Here is a 26,126-nt window from a genome sequence, read left to right on the forward strand (position 1 = left end):
AACTTAATATGACTATACTTTAGTCTGTGCTGTGGTGACTTAGATATAAACACAATTTTGTTTCACCGCAAAGCGCTGTTTTTAATTCCGCTTTGGCAGATGATAACCTTGTGGGGCAGTTGGGCTTCGGCAAATGCAGGCATGTAATCTCCTAAATGGAAAAAAAAATGGATTTGCCTCAAATTTGTATGCTTTCAGTGATTGTCGAAAACATTTTGATAAAGGCATCCGCTAACGGCAAGGTTTATGTGTGACAAAAGCAAAAAGTGGCTACACACAATGTCCACTCCAGAGAAAGGCATTAGTATGGATGCTTCTATAAAACGAGTCTTGTCAAAAATCCATTCTCAGTGCAAAAAATGTGTATCAATCTACTAAAAACTGATTGTTACGAACAAATGACTATTATAAAAATTATTATGCAAACCATTATTTAGTGCAAAATAAAACAGAGGTGATCCTGTTAATATATATTGCCTCTACAAAAACATATATATATATTAATTATATACTGTATTTAACATCATTTCTAATCTTTGTTTTCCTGTATATTCCGCCTTGGTTAAGCTATTAGAGGTAAACTGCTCTCTGCAGCATGCCCTCTTTAATTAGCTCAATTACTATTGACTCTGGCATTCCAGCAGTTCTTCCCAGTACACAACAGCTAAAGATTATCATTTTTTTTTCACATTCTCCATGGGGAATCACACTGTGTGCTTAATGTTAGGGTTCAATTTTAGTTTTGCTGCATGTAACTTTCCACAAGAGCCCTTGGTTGATTTTCGCTTCTTTCCAGTGTGTGCGGCAACGTTTCCAAAATAATCACTTTCCAAGAAAAGTGTCGCGTTTGACATTGTGGCATTGTCAATCCATTGTCAACACTTGAGATTGGTCAGCATTTTTTTCTAAATACCTGACCCACATAGGGACTGACCAATAGTACACATTTGGAAAATTCGATAAATTTGGACATGACATTTCAGGCTGACTCCAGCATTGTAATACCGTCATTTCTTTCCTAATATCATACTTAACTGCTGAACTGTGTCCTCCTTTGTTTGAGAAATTCCAATTTCTGGTTGAATGATTGTCAGTACATCTTCCACTCTTCCTTGGCATTACCAACATATAGAGGCGCGACAAAACACAAGCATCTCAAATTGAAAAAAAATACATCGGCTTCATGCGGAGTAAATGATTTCATCCTGATTTGAAGTTGTTGTATCTTGGAAATGCTTCTGTATATTTGTGTTGTGGTGTCATGAGAATAAGCGGTGCAGTGGATGGATGAACGAATAGATGGCAATACAAACAAAGTTAAGAGGAATTCAGGATGATTCGCAAGTGGCTGAGAGACGATGAAGATAAACAAGAGAATGCTGGATGATAGAGGACATGGCACAAAGATGCAACGGAGTGTGTGTGCATGTGTGTGTGTGTGTAAGAGAGAGCTGTAAGGGCACCAGATGTTGAGGTGATGAATGGTTCGCTCTGGCAGCAGAGGCAGGACATTGACACATAAGACCTTAGATCACATGGCTGTCACGTACACATACTCGTGTTCTCTGTTGTGACAGTACTGGAATGGACCCTATCTATTCCCCCCCCCCCCCCCCCCCATGTCTCCCTTTTGTTTTCCGCTTCTAATTCTCTTGTACCATCCCCTGTCATATTGACGTTGTTCTATCCTCTTTGTCCTTGTAGTTCAACCGACACCTTTTGGGTGTTTTATGATTTTCCTTTTAATTTCCTGCATCTATTTTTCTCCACTTCCTGACAGTTCTTTTCTTCTGGCCTTCATGACTTTTTCAGTTGTGTTTATCTTCACCATTTTAATTAAACCCATTCAGATGTGACTTATTCACTTTTTACATAAATATGCTTCTTCGCATTGATACGGCCGCGTTGGAAATGTCAATAATGTATATATTGGGGACCTCAGTGAGTTCATCCACCCTTAATACAATGACTGTAATGTCAAAATTGTCTGAAATAATACAAACAAAACGCAATATAAGTATGCATTAGCATAACAGAGGAAGCATAATTGGGATGGATACAATTACTCCTAAAACAAGAAGTAAAGTTAACCCTTTCTCTAAACAACTCCAAACCTGTACACGACAATATCTTTTGGAGCAATTCAACAACAAATATCTGCCTGACAACAAAAATAAAAAAAAGATTCAGCTCTGTGACCTTAAATCAACTTTCTTTTCTATTTTGGCATTTGTAGTGATGCCATTTGTTATTCAGTGTGTTTTCGATTTAGTTTTTTATTACGAATCTTAATTTGTAATACTCGGGTGTGACGTTAAATTACAGGGCATGGCTCCCTTAGCAAAAGACAATCAAGTTATATTTCAGTTTTGTCTCATTGGTTGCAAATGCGAAAACTATGATTGACTTCAAAGTCAAGTTTATGTACCAAACTTTGACTTTCAAATCAATGAAAACCACCAAAGTTAACATTGTTACCATTTCTTAATTCTTCTCACAAAATAACCAATTTGTGTTCTTTTTTCCACTGTGGATGCCTTCAGCGTAGTCATTGTTAACACTAACTGCTTACATATCTATCTACCTACCTGGGTCAGATTATAACGTACACAGCTAGGCCGCCTGCTCTGGGACTGAAAAAACTATACATCAGCCATGTTGAGCGTCAACTGCGCTGGACTGGATATGTTTAATCAGTGTGGCTACTGTGAACTTTGAGATTTTGTGTGCATGTCAAAGGGCACTCCCAATGTGTAATAGTGCGATAAATCAGCCTCACCCTCAACCTTATTCGAGTATCTCATCTAATTTGTCCCTTAACAAGCCATTGAAACAGCAGACTAATTAATGCGTCATTGCTGCGCAGTAACAGCAGGCACAGGTCAATGCTGCATGCTGGGAATAAGGCATCTGTTTGTTGTTGCTGAGAACCCGAATATGTCTGTGCGGCAACAGCATGTTCATCAGAATTAGTAAGCGTTTTAAGATGCTAAACTGAACAGATTTAACTAAATATAGCAACAAACCCATTCCCCGACCCCTTAAAGCCACAGTTTAGGAAAAATACACCATTGTGGTCCCGGCTACTGTATAAATATTGGATTTTTATAAACTGAAAATTAGTAAATGCCTCAATTTCACCATGTGGGTGTAGAATAGACCACTTGTACTTCCTTTAAACCAGAGTCCTGTGTACATTTATTATATACAACTAGATTAACATACAGTAATCCTCAAAATTCAGCACAATTCAGATGTATGAACAAGAATTCATTGACCTTCAACTTCTACCTACTCCACAATTATCCATTTTTTTCTGTGACTTTAAAAAAAATGGCACTTTAAAGTTTTATTTTGTTTCTTTTCATGTTTTAAATGTTCGAAGTAAAGACATATCAATCAATCAATCACTCGATCAATCCTCAATTAGCCTTATTTTGTAATTTGTGTATTCTGTTTCAAACATGGTACTCAAATATCAATCAATTGATCAATCAATCCTCGATGGTGTTCAAAATAATGTGGACCAACCTTCTTGCCAGCTTGTGCGCACTGCAGATTCACATTATACACCCAACTGAGAGAAGAAAAAAAAAAAATCTTGAAGTGCCATTCATCAGCATGGCTGCTTAAAACAATGTGTTTGCACTTCTACCTGAGACATTTCTTCCTATTTATTGTCTTTGTGTGAGATCCAGAGCCTTGAGTCAAACTGTCAAGAAGTCAAGATCACAAAGTCTACATTGTCCTTGAGTGAGACAATGAAGTGCTCACCAAAGGTGCTGCTCATACACATGGTTAAATCTGTGCATAGCTATTTAAAAAAAACATTGGGGGGTTGATTATTTCTTTTTTGTAACTTTATGGCAATAAATCATACACCATTAGAATCTTAATTTGTTTCCAATTTAAATAACGCCACATTGGTAAAGGACATGCATTTGTGCGATGAGCAGCGGAGCTCAGTATGTCACGCCCATAAAAAATCATAAAAACTATCTTATTTTGCTGTTTCCGTTGAATCTTTATTGAGCTTCTGGTACATTCAATTTGTAACTGAGGAGATGCCAGGCTGTTGTAGCTCTCTATAGTTCTTCCATGCGCTGCATAGGCTCCTGATCACTGAATAAATAGTTAAATTGCCAATATGTCATGTTTCTTTAAACTTCAGTCTAATCTGCTGACTGGGAGGCTCAACTGGCTTTTGATATTTTCACAGACACGCACATTTGGCACGGTTTAAAAGGGGCGTTTGTGCCATTGTGGGCATGAATGCAACCGACTTGATTCACCGCCAATCAAAGCGGCTTTAAAATCGGTGCAAAAAATATAATAAAGATGATAATAATGCATTCAATAAATCCATCTCCACAATTATCCACAGGGGTCAATTTTGCAATAACTTCAATTTTAGCCCGGGCCATACAGATGGAAGAATAAAAACCTTACAGTAATTCCAGTTTATTTATCACTAAGACTATTTCATTTTTTTTTTTTTTTTTTTTGTGTAAAGTGACAGGATTCTCTCTGTTACAGCCGGTGATGGCCTCTTGATGCATGTGAAGATGCAAGGGTACTTGTCTTGGCTGTACTTTAATATCAAACCCACAAGCTAGAAAAAATGAGTAAAGAACAGGCCACTCATAAAGCTGTTATCATGAGTTATGTATTTTCATGAACTTTATATTTTTTTTGTGGTGCCTTTTGTTGGCACGGCTTCACGCTAATTGTTGCGTATATCTCCAAAATACTATATATTTTTTTGTTGCCTGTATAATTCACTCACTTCATTTTGTTCTATGGTGTCCTTAGCATGATAAAGAGTTACCATAGCGACAATATTAAACCGTGCTAGCCTTGTTGTAGTGGTTTATTTTCTACTGTTTTGAGAGTAAAGGCTCAAGTTTGTCAAATACAAAGAAACCAATTTGGTGCAGCACAGCACACCTGAGAGGGTGCAGTATTTGTATCTACAGATGAGGGCCAAGGTCGACAAAAAGTAATCAAACGGCACAAATTTCCCAATGAGTTCATTTCTCTAAGGGGCAAAATAATTGGATTGATAAAGATGTAATTTAAAAAAAAAAAAAAATTTTGAAGAGAATAAAATACTAGCATGAGTGAGAGCACAAGTCTAGGATGAATATATTGAATTTCTTATCTCAAACTACTTTTCTATTACATGCCAACATTGCCAGCCTGTTTATTCCACTCATTCCATCCATTTATTGTGCAGTGTTCCCCGGTTGACGTACGAGCAGTCCACATAGAAATTTGGACATGAGTGACTGCCGGACATACATCACACACATCATTCGCACCACATACTCACTCACACTCTTTGGTTCAGGGTGTGAAAGGGAGCTTTGAGCAGAGCTGCGGGGCTGACAACATAAGACTCAATTAGGATGTCAGAAAGAAATGCAAGTGGAGTGAATGATGGCCACAGAAGTAAAAATGTGAATGGTGCAGGGGCAATAATAAACTACACTGAGGAGGTGTGGGCGATGTGAAACACTCTGATAGAAAGAGATAGCGGGGCCATTGGTGGTTTGTGCTTTTTGCGTAATAACACACTTAATAATGCAGTAGAGTGACTGATCCAATGTAAAGAATGACCAAGTGATCTATTTCGCTCCGCTTCAAAATTGTCATGTTTATGCAAACATACTTTATTTCGCAGTATCATTTTAGATGTTTGAGTGATTTAATGGAGGGAAGAAAAAAATCTGTGATGACCTAAGAACGTGTACAAGGTTATGGGTAAGGTGAGTGAAGGAAGTGGTTTGTTCTCGAATTCAGATTGACTTTGGCATCCGAGTAATATAAATTATGATTGAATTTGAAATCGTCTATTAACCTAGATACTGTAGGGTACTGAAAACAGGAGGTCGCTTTATGAAATGGAGGTAACATCTCCTGAGACTTTCTCCATGTTGTACCGTACATCCATCTGTCTTAGGCTGGCCCGCCAGGTGGCAGTACACAGAAAAGCAGCACAAAGACCCCTGAATTGCAAAGTGTGACACAAACTGTTGAAAATATTTAATTATGGCATCACAGGTTTTAAATGAAGTACGATATTATTAATTGCTATTTTTCTAATTTAAAAAAAGGGACCGGTGTTTCTTCTGACATCAAAGGCTTTGCTGGAATCTGTCTTGCTGTGGAGCGGCTGTGATGGTCTGTAAAATAAATAAAACATTCTGGCTCTCTACATGGCCTGTTACCAAAATGGCGGACTGGTGTTTAGGGAATACTGTGTTGAGCTGCCAGTAAAAGCAAAGGATGCCTTCATAATCTTAATTTGTCCTCTTTTTTTTGTTGTTGTTGTGGTTCCATTTTACTCTGTATGAAGCTGGGTAGCATGGTTGGTTGATTGATTGATTGATTGATTTGATTGATTGAAAATGACTCTCTTATATCACTTAGCAACCATAGTTATTGAAATTTGCCAAAGACAAACATGGTCATTTTATTATTATTATATAGCCCATGAGCTGTCTCATACAACAGAATTTGTAGTGTATTTGTATGAGGTGAAAAAAAATGCTGCACAAAAAAGAGGAAGCATGGAGACGGCACAATGATGGAGTAGGCCAGCTCAGAGCAGGGTCATAAAGCCTATGTGCTGATTCTGTCACTGGCAAAGATTTAAACACACACGCGCACACACACACACCAGCTCTCACACACACAGTGACATACACTTTCAGCAGGCGTCCATTACACTTCTCGCAGTGTGCCCTTGGAGAATCTTGTTCTTGCCATCTTCATGCAATCTCTTAGTGTATTCCCCTTTGTGTCTGTATCTTGTACTCACACACTTTCAGGAAGGCCACATTTATTGTTGTTCTCCACCATTTTAGATAAGAGCAGAAAAGAATGTTTTCTTTGCCCTTCCTTCAAAGTCACAGCGTCTTTCTTTGAATCACAATTTACACGCAATTTTCAAACCAGGCAATTAAGCAGTGTAGGTTCCAACTTGCAAAATGTTTTTAATATGCTGACCGGATGCTGGCTGACTTTGAGTGGCAGCTGAAGTGTCACTGCTGGTGTCACTTTTGTGGTGGGAAAACAGTTGCATAAGTCACTGTATTTTGAGGACCTCTCAAGGAAACCTCTTGGCGTGTCTTCTGCCTGGCACAGGAATAGCTGAATAATGGCGGCAGTAACTCAGACACTTAGAACATACTTCAGAAAAGCACAAATTGCCCTGCTTTTTCTATAAGAACAAAATGTTGATGAGCAAACTATTTTCATCTGAATCGTTATTATTGAGCGGGCCCCACTGGGTTTGTTTGTTTCACAATAAGCCATGACTGCAGTGATAACAAGGCTTCATAGCTCGTTCTAATGCATGATAATTTGAGTGATTATATTGACAAAATGCACCCTTTGGACTTTGTCCTGGGCAAAGTAGGGCCTGTGAGCCACATCCGGTTCATCAACCGTCTCTGCATTTACAGTTGGTCTCCATAAACTTTATGCTGGTACTCGCATTTTAGTGCTTTTTCTTAAGGGACTCAGAGGTTGCCTGAACTTTTGGAATGATACATAATTCAAAGAGCACACAGAAATGATCGAAAATAGCCAAGTGCTTAATGGTAACAGAGTCCCCTGTCTGTCCAACATTTAATCTAATTGCTTACAAAATATAGGTTTTTGGATCTAAAGCAGGGGTGTCAAACTTTGGCCCGCAGTGTAATTATGTTTGGCCGCGAAGACAAATTGTGCATCTACTCTGTGTCAATCCTACAAAGGCAAAACATCTTCACTTTAAAAAAAAAAAGAAAAGATAGAGATGTTGCTAGTTTTTTCATTAGCATTCATCTTTTTAAATATCTGAACAGTTTTTACTAGTCTCTTATTTCAAAACTAGTTAGTCATCAGGTAGCCTATACTGTATATAATGAGACGAGGAAACTGTGACTATGATGCGGGCTGCAACAACAATGAGTTTGACACCCGTGATTCTAGAGGGAAAAAAAAAAAAAATGTTTGTATAATGGCCGAATGCTCAAACAAATCCAGACTGAGCTATCGTTTTATAATCTAATGATATTACTCGTAAAAGAACCTATTTTTCATACCTGATCTATGGTAAATTTTTCCCTTTGAGACTTTAAGCTGCCAAGAATAACTGGGCAAAATGAAAAATTTCAGTCATCAGTCTACACCTAATGTTATGCATCTAAGCAGTTTAAAAAGAAAAAGTAGTTTAAAATGAATGCTCCTTTTCTCTGGTCATACCTCCCAAATTTCCTGTCCATTCGCACCATCTGCTAATTAGTCTCACGGGTCCTGGGGAAAAAAAAGACATCAATAGCCACAGATAAATCTAGACAGAGACAAATGAGAACAACTCGTCACTCAGGAGCTTCTATAAATAGGATTGTATCGCCGTATCAGTGTTGGACCAGCATAAAATTTCACTGATAAAGGAATTGAAATGGAGGAAGAGAAACACGTGTAATTAAAAACAAGAAAGAAAAAAAATGAGCCTTCTCTGCAACAGCCTTTCTTCTTTATTTTTGATCCGTGGGAAACGATTCATTTTTCTTTTCTTTTTTTAACAGGCCAATTTCAGCTCACTAACAATTGTGCATTGTTATTGTGTCTTTATTGAAGCTAATGATTGGCAAAAATAGCTTGTCAGTTACTGTATTGCTCTTGTCTTGCTTGACAGTCAGCAAATATGGGCTGAGACTTTCTAAAATTGCCTTGGTAAAGATTTTGTGGGGAAGCAGAGTAGAGAGAAAAAGTTTGAAAAATGAAGGGCAAGTATTCTAGAAAATGGATGGATTCATCATCATAATTTGAAAAAACATTCTTTGTGTGATTTATTCCTCCTGTACCTCAGTGCTTTTTTATATTCGGCATTGTTTGTTTAAATGGGAACAGCTGTTTTGTTTTGGGCAGAAAAATATTATGTTTTTAAGTTCTCTTCACAATGTGCCTGCAGAGCATTCTTGTAAATCAGCTCAAATAGTTAACGCTTCACCGCACAGGAAGCTTGTTTGCATGTGTTCTGATTTCCACACACTGTTTGTGTTTTCCTGTGTTTGATGGCACCCGGAGAGATAGTCTTATATTGTAATTGTCCGTATTTTTAGACAGTTGTGCTGTTACTTACTTGCTTGTGTGCATCTTTAGCTTGTGTGAGTCCTCATCGACATACTTTTGGAATAGCTCATGCACATGCTCACATCTTGTACTTACACTCATCAGTTGACAGAATGCGCTGTGATTGTTAATGTGCTTTAACTTGAAAGACAATAGTTGTGACCCACAGATTTTGAATCAAATCAATGTTATTTTTGGTTTAATTTCTAATTTAGTCACACAACTTTAATTCAAACTAAATATACATTTGTTTTAAAAAATCAATGTTTTTATTAGTTCTTTGGTAAGACAATTTAATAAGTGTTAGGGTTAAGATGATATGTATGAGGACATAGTGAATCACATTACACTAAAAAGTGAACGAATGAAGTAGGATTGTTAGTAGACGGCGATCTGCAATGACTTTCAAAGGGTGCCTTGTGCATTTGAATGTGAAGAAGTTTAGTTCTTACGTACGAGGTGTGTCCAAGAAGATAATGTGCGTCAAATTTCCAAATGACTACTTTACCCTGTCAATGTCATCCAAAGGAAGAGGGATTCTTTTGAGTGGCCATCTCCACTACTAATGCTGCATTTGCTGTTCCTGACACTGAAGCGACTAATAGAAGATAAACAGAATGTCGGACATCTGAAGGCCAACAATTGATTGGATATAAGAAGATGAGAGGAGAGTATGGCTGTTTTATGCTGATTGTCAGGCCCATTGAATTTCCCCCAGTACTTAACATATGCCAGGAAGAACAGACATGCATACTAATTACACCTTTACACATCTCAGCTAGGAATCTTAAATCGTGTGATTTATGTTTGTGTGTGTGTGTGTTGCTCATGCATGCCTTGTTCTTCTTCATCCATCAACTCCACCTCTATCCCTCTTGTCTGACTGCATACCAAATTTACATACAGTGCAAGACTGTGCACTGTATATATATTTTTTATCCACTCTTTTGCAGAATTCAACACAGAAGTGTCTGACTTGACATTTACCTCACACCCCAAATGCATTAATATTCCTGTGGTTACATAATGAGACAGCGTGACTATGCATCGGTGTCCAATTCAGGCCAGACTGTAGCCTTTCGCATAAAAATGAAACTTTTCAACATGGTGATGTCCCGAGCCTCATTCCTAGCAGGGATGAGACGGTGCGATCTGACAAACGCATTGAAGAACCCCTTGTCGGTTGCTGCTCGTGTGATTTGACGTTTCTCCTAATGGATTTTGAAAGCTTTGTACAGTAAATGCATCTGAAATAAAGTTGACTTGAGAAAATAGTAGGGAAAACCCTGTATTCTTATTGTCTTATTGTTATTGTTACCCTTTTGTTAAGTTAATGCTGTTGGTTTTATTCTTCACATTTGATGGAAAGCAAAATTAAATCCTATTATCCCCACGTTACCTTTCCCTCTCATTTGTGTGCATGTCTGTGTTTAGGTTATTTTTGTTCGGAAATGTGCATCATACCATATATAATTATAAAATATCTATGTCATACATTGCAGAGTACGTAGTCACAAACGCAAGGCTCCGATTGTGTCTGAATATATTTAAAACCTCTCCCAAGCCTCTACATTGCTGATTATTCATTCATTAATTCATAATTTACTTCGTTACATCATCTGTTGCCAAAATCCGGGCATACACTGTGCACATTAAGCCGAATATGACTTGTCAGATTCATTTTTGAATCCCGGCCAGTTTCATTTCTTTGTCTGACGTTGTTGATTGTTGATTGATGTGAAGCGGTTAGTTGGGGCAAATATCTCACACAATTTAAGTAGTTACATTGAAATTTTCCAAAGTGAGACATTTCCGCACACGGTGAAACAAACGTGAAATATGTTAAGTGATGTGCCAAAGTTGCTTTCTTTTGATTTTTCAGCACAGATCAAGACACAAGCGTGATTTTGCTCTGAATTCCGCAAGAACATGTTCGAGGGAACAAAACGTATAGTAATTTTTTCCTCAACTTTGCTGTGAATTAAAATGTCCATAGACTTTAGCCCAGTTTTCATTTAATCAACGACATATATGTTTTGTTCTGTTCTGTCTTAATAATTACATTAGTCCACAAAAGTGCATATAGATTTAGTCCCACTTATTGTTTATAGGTTCAATGGAGGCTTAAGTTTCATCCAGTGAAGTTTTGAAACTGCAGTATGTGTCTCTTGTCTTGTAATATTCACATCACAGTGCACAGTGACATTTACTCATGATGTTGTGGAACATGCAGGATGACAATGCGCCATTGGACATGTTTTGGTTTATTGCCACATGGCATCATGGGTCCATTCCTTGATATTTTATGATAGTTCAGTCACCGTCTATATGTGTTAAGTGAAGTGGAATAAAGCCCCTGCGGTGTAAAGACAGACGCACTAGAAAGCAAAGCATCTTGTGATAGGAGTGGTCTGACTGGTGGTGATGCAAATCTTTTACTATGGGTAGATGATGCACTTGTATGCACCAACACAAATTGCTCCTGGTAAGAGAACCATTAGAATAAATCATCAACTCTCTCCTTCGATATAACTGGATCATTATAAAGATGATTTACTACACAACTGGAGGATTAGACTGTACTCCATTAGATTTGTCTAAATGGAGGTAATACATTTATAAAGTATGCATTTATTGTATTGTCAACACATGTATGTGTACACACATAACAGGCACACATGCACACACATTGAAAAAAGGACTTTCACATAAAACTTCCATGTTTATTCAGGCCAAGTGTGTCTTTGTGCTAGCTGCTTTGATAAACAGAAAAGTGCATTTTCTTTCAGAGGATGGAAACTTTGCCAATACAATATAGCCCCAGAGTACCGTAGAAATTCAGTTTAGTTAACCAATTAACCTAACTTGATTCCCTGAGAGGAGTCGGTAGCATCTGGGGAGATAATAAGGGTCTTATGAACAGCAGGTGTCTGCTGTCACAAAGCCAGACTCTCCCGTTAATCGTCAACGACCTTACAAAAGTTTAACTTTACCCTATTTTGAGAAAGGGGGTCATAGCCAGGACATAAGACCTTGGGCCTGCCTTTTTAAGATAAACAGGGTCCCTGTAGAGAGGAAGATAATAGGTTCTTATGTGTTTTAGACCAATAAAACAAATTGGAAAGTCGGTGCTTTTTCTTTTGTTTTTACGAGAGACTAGTCAAGCGTCAGCATTTTTGGATTCCCAACTATTCTTGTTATAATCATCGCAAAAACAGCCTTTCACCGAGAGAGCAAAAGTACTAATTTGTTAGACATGCAGACTAAGCAAATAGAGATATGTGTGCGGCAGACAGTGATGAAGAGGTGCTCAAGAAATTAGGTGGTGAATAGGAAGATAGAGAAAGTGTCTCTCAAAAGTACACGGTAAAGAGAGTTGTGGAGGTGGAGACGGACACAGATAGGCTGATAGTGGTGCCTTGAAGCCAACGTCCATTTCTCCTGCCACCGATGAATCCTGCTGCACGACAACTAATGGACTCAACCCTTCTCTGGTGTCTTATCTTCCCACTCTCTCATTCGCTCTCTTCTCCACTCGCCATCCACTTCTGTCTGCCTTTCTGCACTCGCCTCTGTGTCTGCTTTATCCTTCGCCTCCCTCTTTCTACTTTTTCTCATTCTTATCCAGCCCTCGGGTCCACACTCACCCCTGCTCCCTGGCTTCCACGGCCTCAGTGAAACGAGTACTTAAGACAAAGGGAACCAGTGAAGACCCTCAAAATAAAATTGAAGATAAGCAAACAATTTAACATGAACAATCCAAGAAAAACAGGGCTGTAAGAAAAGCATGCGGGTCAATATTAAAATAGAATTGAAGTCAATTATGGATCAAAGCCGTTTTTTTTTTTTTTTTTTTACCAGGCCCCAACCTCGTGCAAACATGAACTCTGTTGTCATATTTATGAATGAAGTAAAATGAAGTAAAATATATTTACCACACATATCAGCAAAGTGCAGAATCTGAAATGCCATCAGTACCACAACTTAGACCTACTCTTCCCAATACCTGATCTTAAGTCGAGACTACTTTGTGTCACCAAATTGCCCGGTGTTAATCAAGGTAAATAATTAGAAAAGGTCCACTCCTCTTAAGTGTCCTTGGTTCTCTGCTTCGGCTCTGCACTCCACACAAAGAAGATGAACACATGCAGTCAGGTAACAAGAAAAACGTTAAATAGAACAGAAAGTCAAGGCAGCATGTCAAAACTTCCATCTTACACTTACCCTGCCCAGGGTCTTTTGGCAGGCAATGTAAATAACAGTATGCGCTGATCTCGTGTAGGATACTCAACAGTTGGAGTCTATCCCAGTTGGCATAAGAAGAGAAGCAAGGCCTGGGACTGATCATCCGTCAATCACAGGGCTGACAAATAAAAAGAGACAACTAATTACACTCACATTTACACCCATTGGCAATTTATAGTCTTCAATTCAATTAAAATGCAATTTTCCTTTAGTTGGAGGAAGCTGTAGTTCCTGGAGAGAAAGCATGTGAGCGGAAAAGACGCAACATCACTACTGTGCATCTAGTAAAACTCAAACTTAAGTCTAGAACAGAACATTTATATTTGTAGGTGTCACATGCAAAGTTTGTCTCTATTGTACTGGTAATTCAGTTGAGCAATTGGTCGTCCGCTTAAGACAAATAAATGTCTCTCTCGAAAAGACGCCTTATTTCTTTCCCCCCAGAACAGGGAATGGCTTGTAACTTTAATTACTTCAGTCGATACTTGATATTGCTCGCACATGGATATTAAAGAGTTAACTGCTGATCCCATTTGGATCATATTGCTAACCAAAGCAACAGCCCTGAGGCACCTTAATCAGTCTATCGACTGAATTAAAGTGTGGAGTCTTACTAAATGTTGTCCATTGCACAATGGACAATCTTATGTTATTTGTAGATTATTTCCAGCGGTTAGAAATCCCGATTGAGTAGCAGATGGTCGCTCTGTAATGTTCTGCATGTCCGTGTGTGTGTTGTCATTTCTATTTTGTTGTGAAATACGGTTTTAGATAAGGCTCCCCTGACTAGACGCCTCCATTTGGCCATTTGTTTACATATATGGCCAATGCCACTGTTTGTGGAAATACAGTAATACTGCTCTCCCTCTATCCATCATATTCACCCTTCCTGTCTCTGTTTCTACTACTCGTATTGAATTTTCATCTTTCTTTGCTTACCCGCAGGCTCACTTATAAATAAGACACCTAGTAAAATGGCAATTGTCAAAATAATTGTCCAATGATACCTCTTCATCTAAAAGCAATCTTCATTATCTAAATGTGTTGGCAAAATAGTTTTTCGAAATCCATTTTACAATCCGACATGGTTATCACTATGTAATAAACGGATACAATAGAAATGTGAAATGAGAATTTTGCATTGGGGGTTTCTACATGTGATGATAAAATATTGTCTTTGTATTTAGATTTGGTAAATCAGCACGAGTACTGTCCAAGATTATTTTTCTACGCTGTGTTCCAAGGATCTGTAAATCTTATGACCTCTTTGTTCGTGGTCGCAAGGTCGGTCATGTTTAGCAAGTATTTTCCAGAAGACCTCGCAGGCTGCAATCTGTTCATCTGCGCTATACAATGTCCGAGGCTACTGCAACAAAAGTGTCCAATCCAGTGTATGTGTGTGATAGTTCACAACCCCATTCAAAAATTATGACACATTTGTTCTTTCAGATGACTCAGGAGCAGTACATTCTGGCAGCGCAGCCAAACTCCTTGCACCAGCGGGGGTCATCAGTGTGCGGAGCCCAAATGTACCCTGCGGTGGGAATCTACGGCTGGAGGAAAAGATGCTTGTACTTCTTCATTCTCCTCCTTGTCGTCACTATGATTGTCAACCTGGCGCTGACCATCTGGATCCTCAAAGTCATGAATTTCACTCCGGTAAGAGGCGAGCTGTCTGTGTGTCATTAAAATGACAAAATGTTATATGGGTCAGTGCTCATGAGGGAGTTTATGTGAGGAACGCTTTTAGGGGTGGTTTAAAAGGTTTGCTGTCAGGTAAAAGAAAGGTTGTACTATTTGTGAATTACTCTAAAATGTTTACGAAAATGTGCTCAAGAAACTAAAAGTTGCTACCTTACCCAGCCCAGCGTCTGTGTTTTGTCCAGGTGTGATGCCTGCCAATGGTATGGATTAATTTCTGTTTTCACAAGGTCATCAGTTAAAAAATACTTAAGTCTATTATTAAAAATATATCATCTGGATTTGCTGTGACATATTCCAGTCTAGTAGTCTGTCAAAATAATTGTCATCCCATTCTACAAAGGGCAACATTTCTTTAACTCGTAAAACTGTTCGCCAATCAGTCTGGGTTCATCAACTTTCAAGCTAGACTCATCCAAGGGTCACAGCTCCCAAGCCACCAATATCCCATATCGCCTCAAGGAACCAAAAGCTAAAACTCAGAGAGAGAGAGAGAGAGAGAGAGAGAGAGAGAGAGAGAGAGAGAGAGAGAGAGTATGCAAATGGTGCAGCATTTCACCTAGCTTATGTTTCAATATATACGAGGATATAAGAGCAGCAGTAAAAAAAAAAATCAAAGGAAGGAGGGATGCAGTTAAAAAAATATGTATGCCTGCGGGATGGCAGCCAGCGCAAGGTATAAAAAAAAGAGCAGAGGATATTTCATTGGCTAACGGTGTGAAAAACAATATGGAAAACCACAAGACTGGAGTCATAAAGGCAAGAGGCGAGAAAAGGGGAAGCAACATCAATAAAAACAAGTCAAAGTGAAATAAATAAAGTATGATATGAATACATTAAAGTGCTAGCCATATAATAAACTGTTTTCATCGTCATTAGTAGATTTATGACAATATAGCTAAAGCTTACACTTCAAAGACGTGATTTAGAATTTTTTAAATTTAAACAGCGAGCGCATTATGCTAAAGAGAACTGTTTTGGGGTGGAAATAGTGGACATGAAATGTTTCACAATTCATTAAGGATGTACAATATGGCATGCATGCTCAGCATCTCCCTTCAAGCATCTACTTTCTTGCTCCATAGAGACCCACTGATCGATTTTATTGCTTGCCAGAGTAAAAGTAAAGGGATGATGAGTTGGAAGGCAGGTGTTGGAACATCAGAACACCTTTCAGTTGGACTCACAGTACTGCACAACTAAATGGAATCACGGATGGATTTTTTCCCCAAATCATCTGATTTGTAACTGGCTGCAGGGATTTGATGAAAGTCTTTGTTCAGTTTGTGGTGACAAATACATACTATTGAGCAAGGGTCACCAACTCCGCTCGTCAAGGGCTACTAAACACATTGTTTTCGACGTTCACCACACCTGATTCAAAATGATCAGCTCACCAGCAATCCCTGTACAATCGTAACTATCTTGATTATTTCACATTTGGTGACCCCTGACCTTACTCTTATGGTCGACTGGGGTTAAATTAGAAAGTCTTGGACAATGTGATTTCTGATAATACACCCGGGCTCTTTTTCTTGTGCTGCAGTAAAACCTGCCACTGCTGGTTGCTTCTCCAAGGCTTTCATTGAGCTTTTCTTCAATTACAGAAACTATACTGGATTTGGTAGCACCTTTATAAATTGTGTGTCTAGAGCCATGGTTTAATGAAACAACTCGTGCAGCTAAAAAGGAGTGCTACAAAGTTAAACATAGGTGGAAGAAATAGCTGCAGGTACCTTATGGAATTCTAAGACTGCTGACACTGCTACCAGAGCACCATTAACGAGGCCAAAAGAGAACATTTGTCAACCTTTATTAAGGCTAAGCTTCTCAATCCACATGCACTATTCAAAACTATTGACTCTATTCTTCACCCCCTCAGCCTATTTAGACAGTCTTCCTCTGAAATGTTTAATAAAATCCTCTCGTTTCAAACTCCACATTTGACCCCTCTGTCCATGTCCCTTTTTTGGGTGGTGCTGAATTCTTTTGAAGCTGTTTCCTAGAGGTTTTTAGAGAATGTGGTTTGCCGCATTTAAGCTGTCCAGTTTCCCTTATGACGCTGTTCCTCCTCATTTCTTAGAAGAGAGCCTCTCGAGTGGTCAGTCAGTTTTTGGCTGTTGTCAACAGCACTACTCAAAAATAAAATAAAAACTTGGCCTTGATCAAGCTGTGTTGAATTCTAGAGTCATTCCCAAGCTGCCTTTTATTTTAAAAATTCAGGAGAAAAGTGGTGTACACTCAGCTGAGATAATTTTTGGATAAACATAACGTCATGGAGGTTTTTCGGTCAGGTTTTAAGATGCTGCATAGATTAGAGCTAGCCCTGTTATGATTTTTTAATGACATCCTCCTCCTGGTAATGACACTGGAGACTGCGTGTCTTATTTTGTTGGACCTGACTGCAGCCTTTGATTCGGTGGACCACAAAATCGTGTTGGTTCATTTGATTTTCTGTACATTTTAGAATTTATTTTTAGATTCTTTCTTTTGTCTTTCAATCCCAACCTTTACTCTCTGAGCTCCTCCACTAATGCATAACTGCCCGGGGCCTCAGGTCAGTGGACCGGACGCTACTGGAGGCATTGAGGATTAAGTGGAGGAGATTCAGAGGGGACCAAGGTTTTTCCGTTGCCAGTCCCTCCCTTTGGAATGATGTCTCGTTAAATATTTGGCAAGCGCCCTTATTGTCAGTCTTTAGAACTCGTCCTAAAACACATTTTTATTCTTTGGCTTTTGGCTCAGCATGAGAATCGGCATTGTTTTATTGTGTTTACTGATTTTATTTTATTTATTAATTGTTTTGAGGATAAAGCGGCTCAGGAAATGGATGGATGGATGGATGTTGAGTTTGATTTTAACTTTAAGTACAACACTGCATGCACCCCGTGGGCATATTTAAATTCCTCCATAAATAAAGTTGAGGAGAGAGTTGAGACCTTGCCGTAATTAGTTCTGATTGAAAAGGTAGACCAGAAAGAGATTTGGTTTTGAAGAGAAAGTTTTGGCAGTAAATGTTGGTGGAAGGCGTTGGCTCAACCTGTGTTTGAAAGGCAGAGTGAGTCAGCAAGGATATTCATGTATGCACATTGTGCCAGCATTTATTCAGCACCTGCTCCTGCTGATGTGTGTCAGTGGAAGCCAGCCTATTCATGCATTCATGTGTGCCTTCCTCTTTCAAATATGTGAGCATTTGCCGCAGAAATATTCATTTTCAGCTGACATTCCATTTATCCTGCTCAAGGTTGTGCTACAACTTTGCAGTTTTAATCCCTCGTCACCAAACAGATCGCATAGCAAAGTGTGTGTGAGCGGGTAAATTGTCTCAGTTTGATGGAGGGTTGACTTTTACTATCAATTTGTGAAGTATTTTTTCATTATTTTTAAATGTGGTTGTTTGCAAAACACCATCGAGAGAGACGTTAAGGTTAGAGCCACAGCGTACTAAAAAAAAAAAAAAACTATTATTATTATTGGATTTATGGAATTGTTATTTTGTACCTAAAATGTTTTATTCCTTCAACGTACTTTGCATAGCAATTTATATCTTTCTTTCAAGAGCTATAAAACTATGTACATACATCTTCATTTTTAGAAACGGGACCATTTCCAATTTGGCTTTCTTGTCTCATCAGCCCCGTTCTTTGCAGCCCTAATGATGTACCGGAAGCAATAGACTAGAGATCTATAATCGGTACTTGATAACTGTGCATGCATTTACATTTCACTGTATATTAAATTAATGCACAAGGATACAATGGTTAACAAGTACTTGACAAATTAATATGATGTCACCATCATATACTGTCACTGGAGAAATTAATTAGATTTTCTCACATTAAACAAACTGTAAATATAAATGGCATATGAAGGCAGATTACTGCAGGAGAGAAAGGCCAAAGCTTTCCGAATTACTATATGCGGAGCATTGTCTTACTGATTTTTAGCCGGACCATTTGAATTTGTCATTTTCTTGGGCTGAAAAGGGCAATAGGTACACGATCTCAATTAGTGACCGGGCTGCACTTTGCTGTCATGGCTGCCGTCGTCATTCATGCTCACCAGATTTGTGTACATTTTCACACTTGCCAAGAGTATCTTAAGTCATTCAGCAAATATAAGATGAGCTCTCTGTGGACAAGGGAAAAAGCATATCCATATGTGCAGAGTAAGTGTGTACGTGTGTTTATTTGCCTGTGTTTATTAGGGTTTGTTAAAAGAAAAGGGTGTCCCATTGTGCAGTCTCAGCTTCTCCCATCCGCCCTCTGCCTTCAGGCTCCTCAGGGACATGATGAGCTGATCTGTTTTGCTCCCTGATGAAGTGGAAATGAGTGGGTGATCTGTAAAGAAAGGAAGGCAGCATTTTAAAAGTGACTGTTAGTGTCAGTGGTCGCACCCATGGTTTGTTCACTTCCTCAAGAACATAAAAAAGCAATGTTCTGTGGTAGATGTGGGCCACAGTTTTTTTGTTGTTGCAGATCAGGTAAATCTAACACTTCAGTACAGGAGAAGATCGGCATCTTAATCCTTATCAGTGCCTTGTAAAAGAATAGCAACCCTGTACAAAGATGTGTTCCATATTTCATTTTTTGTATCACACGAGATTTGCTTGTCACGTGATGGGTATGGTTTGTTACTGTATATTTTTGGATCATTTTCTTTGCACTTTGCTGTGCTCCGTGTGTGCTGTTGAAGGCGGTATTAGTACTGAAAGCTGCTTTACTCAGCTCCTCTGCCTCACAACATCATTATGGCTGCTCACACCTGCACACTGGAGTTTATTGCATACACACACGGGCACACATTTTTCCGGCGTGAAATGTACTGTCCTCCTTTGACACGCACACTTTTACCACATAAACAAACATGCATAGACACTCATGTACACCTTAATACTCACAGATACACAAAGAGAGGTTAATGCCATAGAACAACTGAGTCCTGGCACACTTTAATTGCTTGGATAGTCAATTCATATGGTGCTTGGTGCACAGCCACAAGTACATGCGCACGAACACACACGCACACGCAATCCAAAGCAAGGAAAACCTATATCATTGAGTTTGATATATTATTATCTTGAATGCATCCATCTAGATAAGAGAAAAAAAGACTGTTCATTTTTAGGGGGCAGAAGCAACTTGGTTATTGGGCACAGCCTCGTATGAACCGCTTGTCGGGACAGGTTTGTGTATTTGTCATATTAACGTTCAGTCTCTAGTACATACAGTATGTCACAATTAATGGAATAGGACTTTATTGTCTCTTTATATGTACATTCTTGAAATGAGTTACAAAACAAAAGAGGTTATAAATGTCTTTGAGTCCACAGAGGAAAAAAAACAAAGCTAGAGATAACCACCTCTGTAAAAGCATAGATATTTTTATAGTGTCAGCAACATTTTCAGTTTGATGTTAGAAAAGAACATAAAAACCTGATTTGTGCTTTTATGCATAAACGCAACCGCCCGTGACAGCGAAATTTGATTTAGTCAGCTCTATAGTCTTATTATCTTCAGTAAAAATGTCAAAAAAAATGACACAAAAAACACACACGGTGAGCCTAACGCATCCCTGCAGTGTGTACAGATCTATAAGCTCTAAAGTTTGTGTGTGTGTGTGCGTGTGCGTGCATGTGTGTGTTTGTGTGTTAAGAAGGGGATTTTACATTTAGTGTGTCTTTAATGTATGTATGGGGATGTGAAATAGCCATCAGTCAGCAGTTTTCTACTTGTTATCTCAGCTGGCACTCAATCATAGATATTAAACATGATAAATAATGAACACACGCTCATTTTTCAGGGCCCCAGAGTGAGGGTGTGCGTTTGTGTACTAATAGGAACAAGTGTGCTACTTTAAGTGTTTGTCTCGCCGTGTCTTAAGGGATCAAGTTGCTTATGCTGAGTTTTATGCTGACGTTCTTGTTTACATGTTATTTCCCGTGTTTATTTCATGCGACATGATGCCATGCTCTCAGAGCTCCTGACCCAAGTATAGAGTGGTACGTCAAATTAGTGGCACAACAGTGCTGTCTAAATGTTGTTATCCCAAGGTTTTAAACAATGTTAAATCACTAGGAAGGATGTACTGTGGTAAGTAAGCATTCAGCCGCATATCATTTCATTAAAACCATTGTCCTGCCTAATTTCCCTCACTGATTTTCTAATGGGATATTCCAGAATGAAAACTTTCAGCGATGGTGTTTTCGAGAGATGCTCGGATGTCTTAAACTGAATTATTTAATGGTGCTTGATATTAAGTAGGGATCAGACGACAGAGCAAGTCACTGTTCTAATTTTAAAGGCTGCCTACCTCTTTATCAAGTAAACTGTATATGGGGTGTGACAATAAAGAAATGAGACTGTCTCAGCCAAGCGCATGACTCAATGCAATTTGGCTAACTGCTTGTGTGTGGTTCAACTTAAACTATTTTTCTTTAATTGTATCATCTCTCACTGTGTGGCTGAGGCTTTTATTTAGCAAAGTCTTTGTTACACCACTGGAGGTGGCACAATGACAGAGCAACAAAAAAACGAGGACACACACGATTTTAAAAGCGATGAAGACATCTTATGTACTTGTGAATTTAGTCAAATGTGTTCCTTTTTATTATTTCAGGTTAAACATCATCATTTTCTACATTTTAAGCGATTCAGAAGCTTATTTTGGAAATAAGAATCTAAATTGAAAAGTTTTTTTGAAGATTTTATGTTGTTTAATCCCTAAACCACACAACCCCAAGAAAATATTTTTTAAAAAGCAGAATCCAGCGTCCAAAATCTTTTATATAGTCACTGCAGTGGCTAAAAGATAAAACAACGTGCACAGCCATGTTTTCGTATGGGCCCATCTTTGTCTCAAATAGAGACGACAGTCCCTAATCCAAAATCCAACCAACCCCCCGGCATATACAAGCACGTGTCACCGGTCCCATTTTTCTAATTGCACTTTAGGAAAATGTGGTTATGTCATGTCGAATTTACTGCTTTAGTCCGCAACACGTTCTGTTCCCTTAGTGCTTTTTGCCTTCTGACCTGTGACTTAATTGTATCATGGTCAACGTAGCGAGCCTGTCTTGCGCCCCTAGGCATGCATGACAGGACCAAAGCCAATCCCCAGCTGATCCCCTCTACATCCCTGCGCTGTACTCGTTGTTGAGACCTACCTAGATCTCGTCAGTCTGGACCTGGTGAGGTCTAATTCTGATTTCTGTTGTTGGTCTAACCATTAGATGTTTACTTCTTCTTGGAGCCGTTTTGGTTCAGAGGTGCTCCATCGCACTCAACCGTTGACATGCACTTTTTCACGTGCTTTGTGTTCGAACACTTCAAAGCTATCACAGGTGAAGCGGCTATATTTGTAGCTTCGGGTGTGTTCGGCCGAGCCACACTTTGCTTCTCAGCGATATCCCTCCGGTTTGGCTTATCTGAGGCTTCTGTGAATCATCATGGTCACATCCCACATGTAAGACAGATGACCACAAACATTATACATTTTTAAGTCATCTTATTTCTAAAAGAATGATCGTAAAAAGTGGTCCAGCAAAAATAGGCACTATGAAACATGTAGTAAGCGTAACCAAGCTTGAACTGTCTGCTAGTAAAGCTTTTTAGCTCCATAATTACCGTTTCACCGCTTGGATAGATGGCTTCCACGCACAGTCCGCTATTACAGCTTAGTTGGCCATGTAGTCACTGGAGGAGAATCCCATCTACACCGAGTACAGAGCAGTGACGCAGAGGGGATCAGCTGCAGATCGGCTTTGGTCCTGTCATGGCCAAGCTCCGCTTCAGTAGCTGGAGAAATTTTAGATGGATACAAGTGAATTTGTGGACTTAAGAGATGTGCTCATGTTACCGAATAGGATGGCTGGTGTCTGGCTGATGTGCTGAATGTCCTTCTGCTGGGAGATCATTTCCCCTCTCGACACTATCTAATGTCTTTTATTGGACCTTGGGTTATTGGCATCCAGGAGAAATGATGAGTAAACGCACATTTATGTAAATATTCTGATAATAATTCACCATTAATCATAATATGGCTTGCATAGCTGTGGAAAAAAGACTAAGCTTGGTTGTACAGCCCAATTTAGATGTCATGGGACATTCTCTACTTGCTCAAGTAACCATGCTTGCAGTACTGTAATAAATGTTATTACCGCAGAAATGCTGATGCTTGGTCTATTATCCAAGGGGAATGTAATACTTTCAATCCTAAATGTAACTTACGGAAGTAATTGGTGATGTCAAATCTGAAATTGTCCGACTGCATGCTGAGGAGAAGACCATAAGCTCTATATGGTAATCCAAATGGGATCCAGGTATGAGCGTTTTACTTCACACATCATACTGAGAATGTACTTTTAATGCTAATCCGAATGTTATGCATAGGAAAACTATAAGCAATGTTCTTATCAATTCATGTTGCTTTCAAAGAGAAGCAGTAGCCTACTCTTGTATACTGTAAAATATTCTGCAATTTAAAACATAAGTAAAGTAATTCTTCCTCCATCCTTCGTGGGTAATTTATTGGGGAACAAACATTCTGTTTCTGGTTGTACTGAAAAGTGATGATCTCAGAGCAACAAGGAAGCGATACGACATACAGTATGTATGTCTGTAATACTGAATTGTTAGATAAGGAAAAACAACAACACAGCCTACAAAAGAAACTGTGCCTGTTAACTAATGTACTACCCGAGGAAACCATGGTTTCACACACAGCAGTAGCCTCTTGACTGATGACCTGTCCATCTGGGAGTCCAATCCAATCTCAGGCCTGATGATCTAAAGTTGTGTTTCTTCACACACTACTGCTCTGGGATATTTGTGTGTGAGCACAAGGCACTAATTTGTGTCTTGGTGAGCATACTCTTTATCTTGTCCATGTGAGCATGTGATATATTGAACATTTTCATATTAAGTGATTGTCCTCCATTAACACCAGGAAAAAAAGAAAACAATGTATGGCCTTTTTTTAATTGAGTAATTCCAGAAGTGTCCATTTAACATGCACCTCTGCTGTCAACTCATTTCACTTATTACTTTTTGTTCAATAATGAACATTATGAAGTAAGATAATTTGCTGTAAAGGTCAAATTATGTTGACCAAAAAAATGAATTAAACAGATTTTGATGGGGAATGTCACTGCAATGGTTTGATATCATTGTGACCTTTGTTGAATGTGTCACTTATCTTAGTATTCACTGTTACAAACTTAGAAAACAAGAATATGAACCTGGGTGGACACTGCCGTTCTTCATTAGAAGATATTATTATAGAATAGCATGCGTATTTGATTATTTTTGTATACATTTTTACGTTTGTTCACAACAGAACTTTGACCCTATTGCTTATTGATGCGGTCATTTTGTCCTTGTTACAAGAAACCTTTTCTGGTACCTTGTGATACTAAATCTGTGTTATTTTTTATATACATACAACGAGGCCCACCATGGGGGTTTGTGCTACCTAGTGTGTCAGCTAAAGTGTTGACAGCCTACTGGCATGTGCGCCACATTGATCTCCGTCATCCACAGATGAGAGCTCTGAGCGTTCTGGGAGGGATCAGTCACTTTGGACAGCAACTTCAGGGATTTGCCACACTGTCAAAACAACATCATAACACTTAGCCACCTGCCTCGTATGGCGTAAGACCACCTGTTGTTGACCCATCAAGACATGGACCGCACAAGCCCTCAGATGGTGCGCTGTAATATCTGGCAAATCGTTTTCGCCCTGTATAGTATATGATGGTGATGGCACTGTGGATCAAACTTGTTTATCCAACACATTCCGCAGATGCGCGTCTGTATTACGACCGGAGGATTTTAGCTGTGAATGTATTTGTGTTCCTCAAACGTCTACACCATGAATACCTAATGACGCCGACTTAGTATTTCAGCAAGGCACTCACCCAATCAAGGCTCTAGACTTGCATGTTTCAGAGTCACACTTAGGAAAACAACGAAAGCATCTTTGTTGAGTCAAAGTCAAAGTTAGCTTTCTTGTCAATCTCTCCACATGTCACAACACACAAAGAGACCGAAATTACGCATAGACACATAACACGATAGACATACAAGTACGCGACACAATATAAAAACAAGAAGGCAAAAATTCAAACAATCAATAGTAAGAGTGATGAATAAATAATAAATAAACAGATAACACAATAAATAAGAGGAGCAAAACGGAGCCAGCAAGCATAGCGCAAAAAGTAAAAAACATCATAAACAAAAAGGCACAAACAATAAATAATAAGAGTAATAATAAATAATAAATAAGTAAACAGATAACACAACAAATAAGAGCCAGTGTGCATACAGACAGTACAGACAGTAAAAGTACAGGACGCTACGCTACATCACATGATTAAAAACAAGGAATTGATGTGTTTTTCTAACACAGCATGTACAGTACATAATTTAGCTGTGCAAATAGATGACTGCTTAGACACTGCTGCAATGGGAGCTGCACCCACCAGTGTGATAATGACCGTTGGTGAATCTAGACGCATGCAGTATGTGACGTTTTACTTTAAAAACACAAAAGGGAATTTATGTAAATTATCAACTGAGGTGCAAAGCTCCTGCATCTGTGACACGCTTCTATTCTGTGGCAGATTCCCCTCAACTATTTATTTTATACAGTGCCGAATTGTGTGTGATCCATACAGTAATGCAATTGTAAATCATTGGCTTCTTCGGCTACTCGTTTTAAAGTTACATAATAGCTCTGCCATTTCTTCAAGTAAGAAAAAATACTTCTACTCAAGTTGTGATTATATCAAGTGCAATCTTGCATATGTTCTCTTAAGGTCATATTTACATAGATTCAGTTCTTTCATTATTATTGCTGAATTAACGTTGACATCGATATTCACAGAACTAAAGTTTTTACGATTGAGGTCTCCATAGTTGTCCTGAATTAGTTTGTGGTGACATCCAAATCATTGGATTACTAAATAGATACTGTATTTGTAAGTTAATTCTTCCAAATTATGTTCTTGCAGAGCTTTGTATTGCGAAATAGTCACTCGTGTTTGTCTCTTC

At 38.7% G+C, this 26,126-nt stretch overlaps 1 protein-coding gene across 7 annotated transcripts in view; it reads left to right on the forward strand.

The window, feature by feature from the left end:
* Positions 1-26,126, forward strand: part of LOC133151956 (zeta-sarcoglycan) — a 159,523-nt gene that overhangs the window by 79,220 nt on the left and 54,177 nt on the right. For all 7 annotated transcript variants that reach the window (XM_061275404.1, XM_061275402.1, XM_061275403.1 and 4 more), the window contains one exon: positions 14,821-15,030. In XM_061275404.1, the coding sequence (XP_061131388.1) occupies positions 14,821-15,030 (210 nt within the window). The remainder of the gene's footprint in view (positions 1-14,820; positions 15,031-26,126) is intronic.

The sequence above is a fragment of the Syngnathus typhle genome, linkage group LG3 (genome assembly GCF_033458585.1).
Source record: "Syngnathus typhle isolate RoL2023-S1 ecotype Sweden linkage group LG3, RoL_Styp_1.0, whole genome shotgun sequence".
Lineage (NCBI taxonomy): Eukaryota > Metazoa > Chordata > Actinopteri > Syngnathiformes > Syngnathidae > Syngnathus > Syngnathus typhle.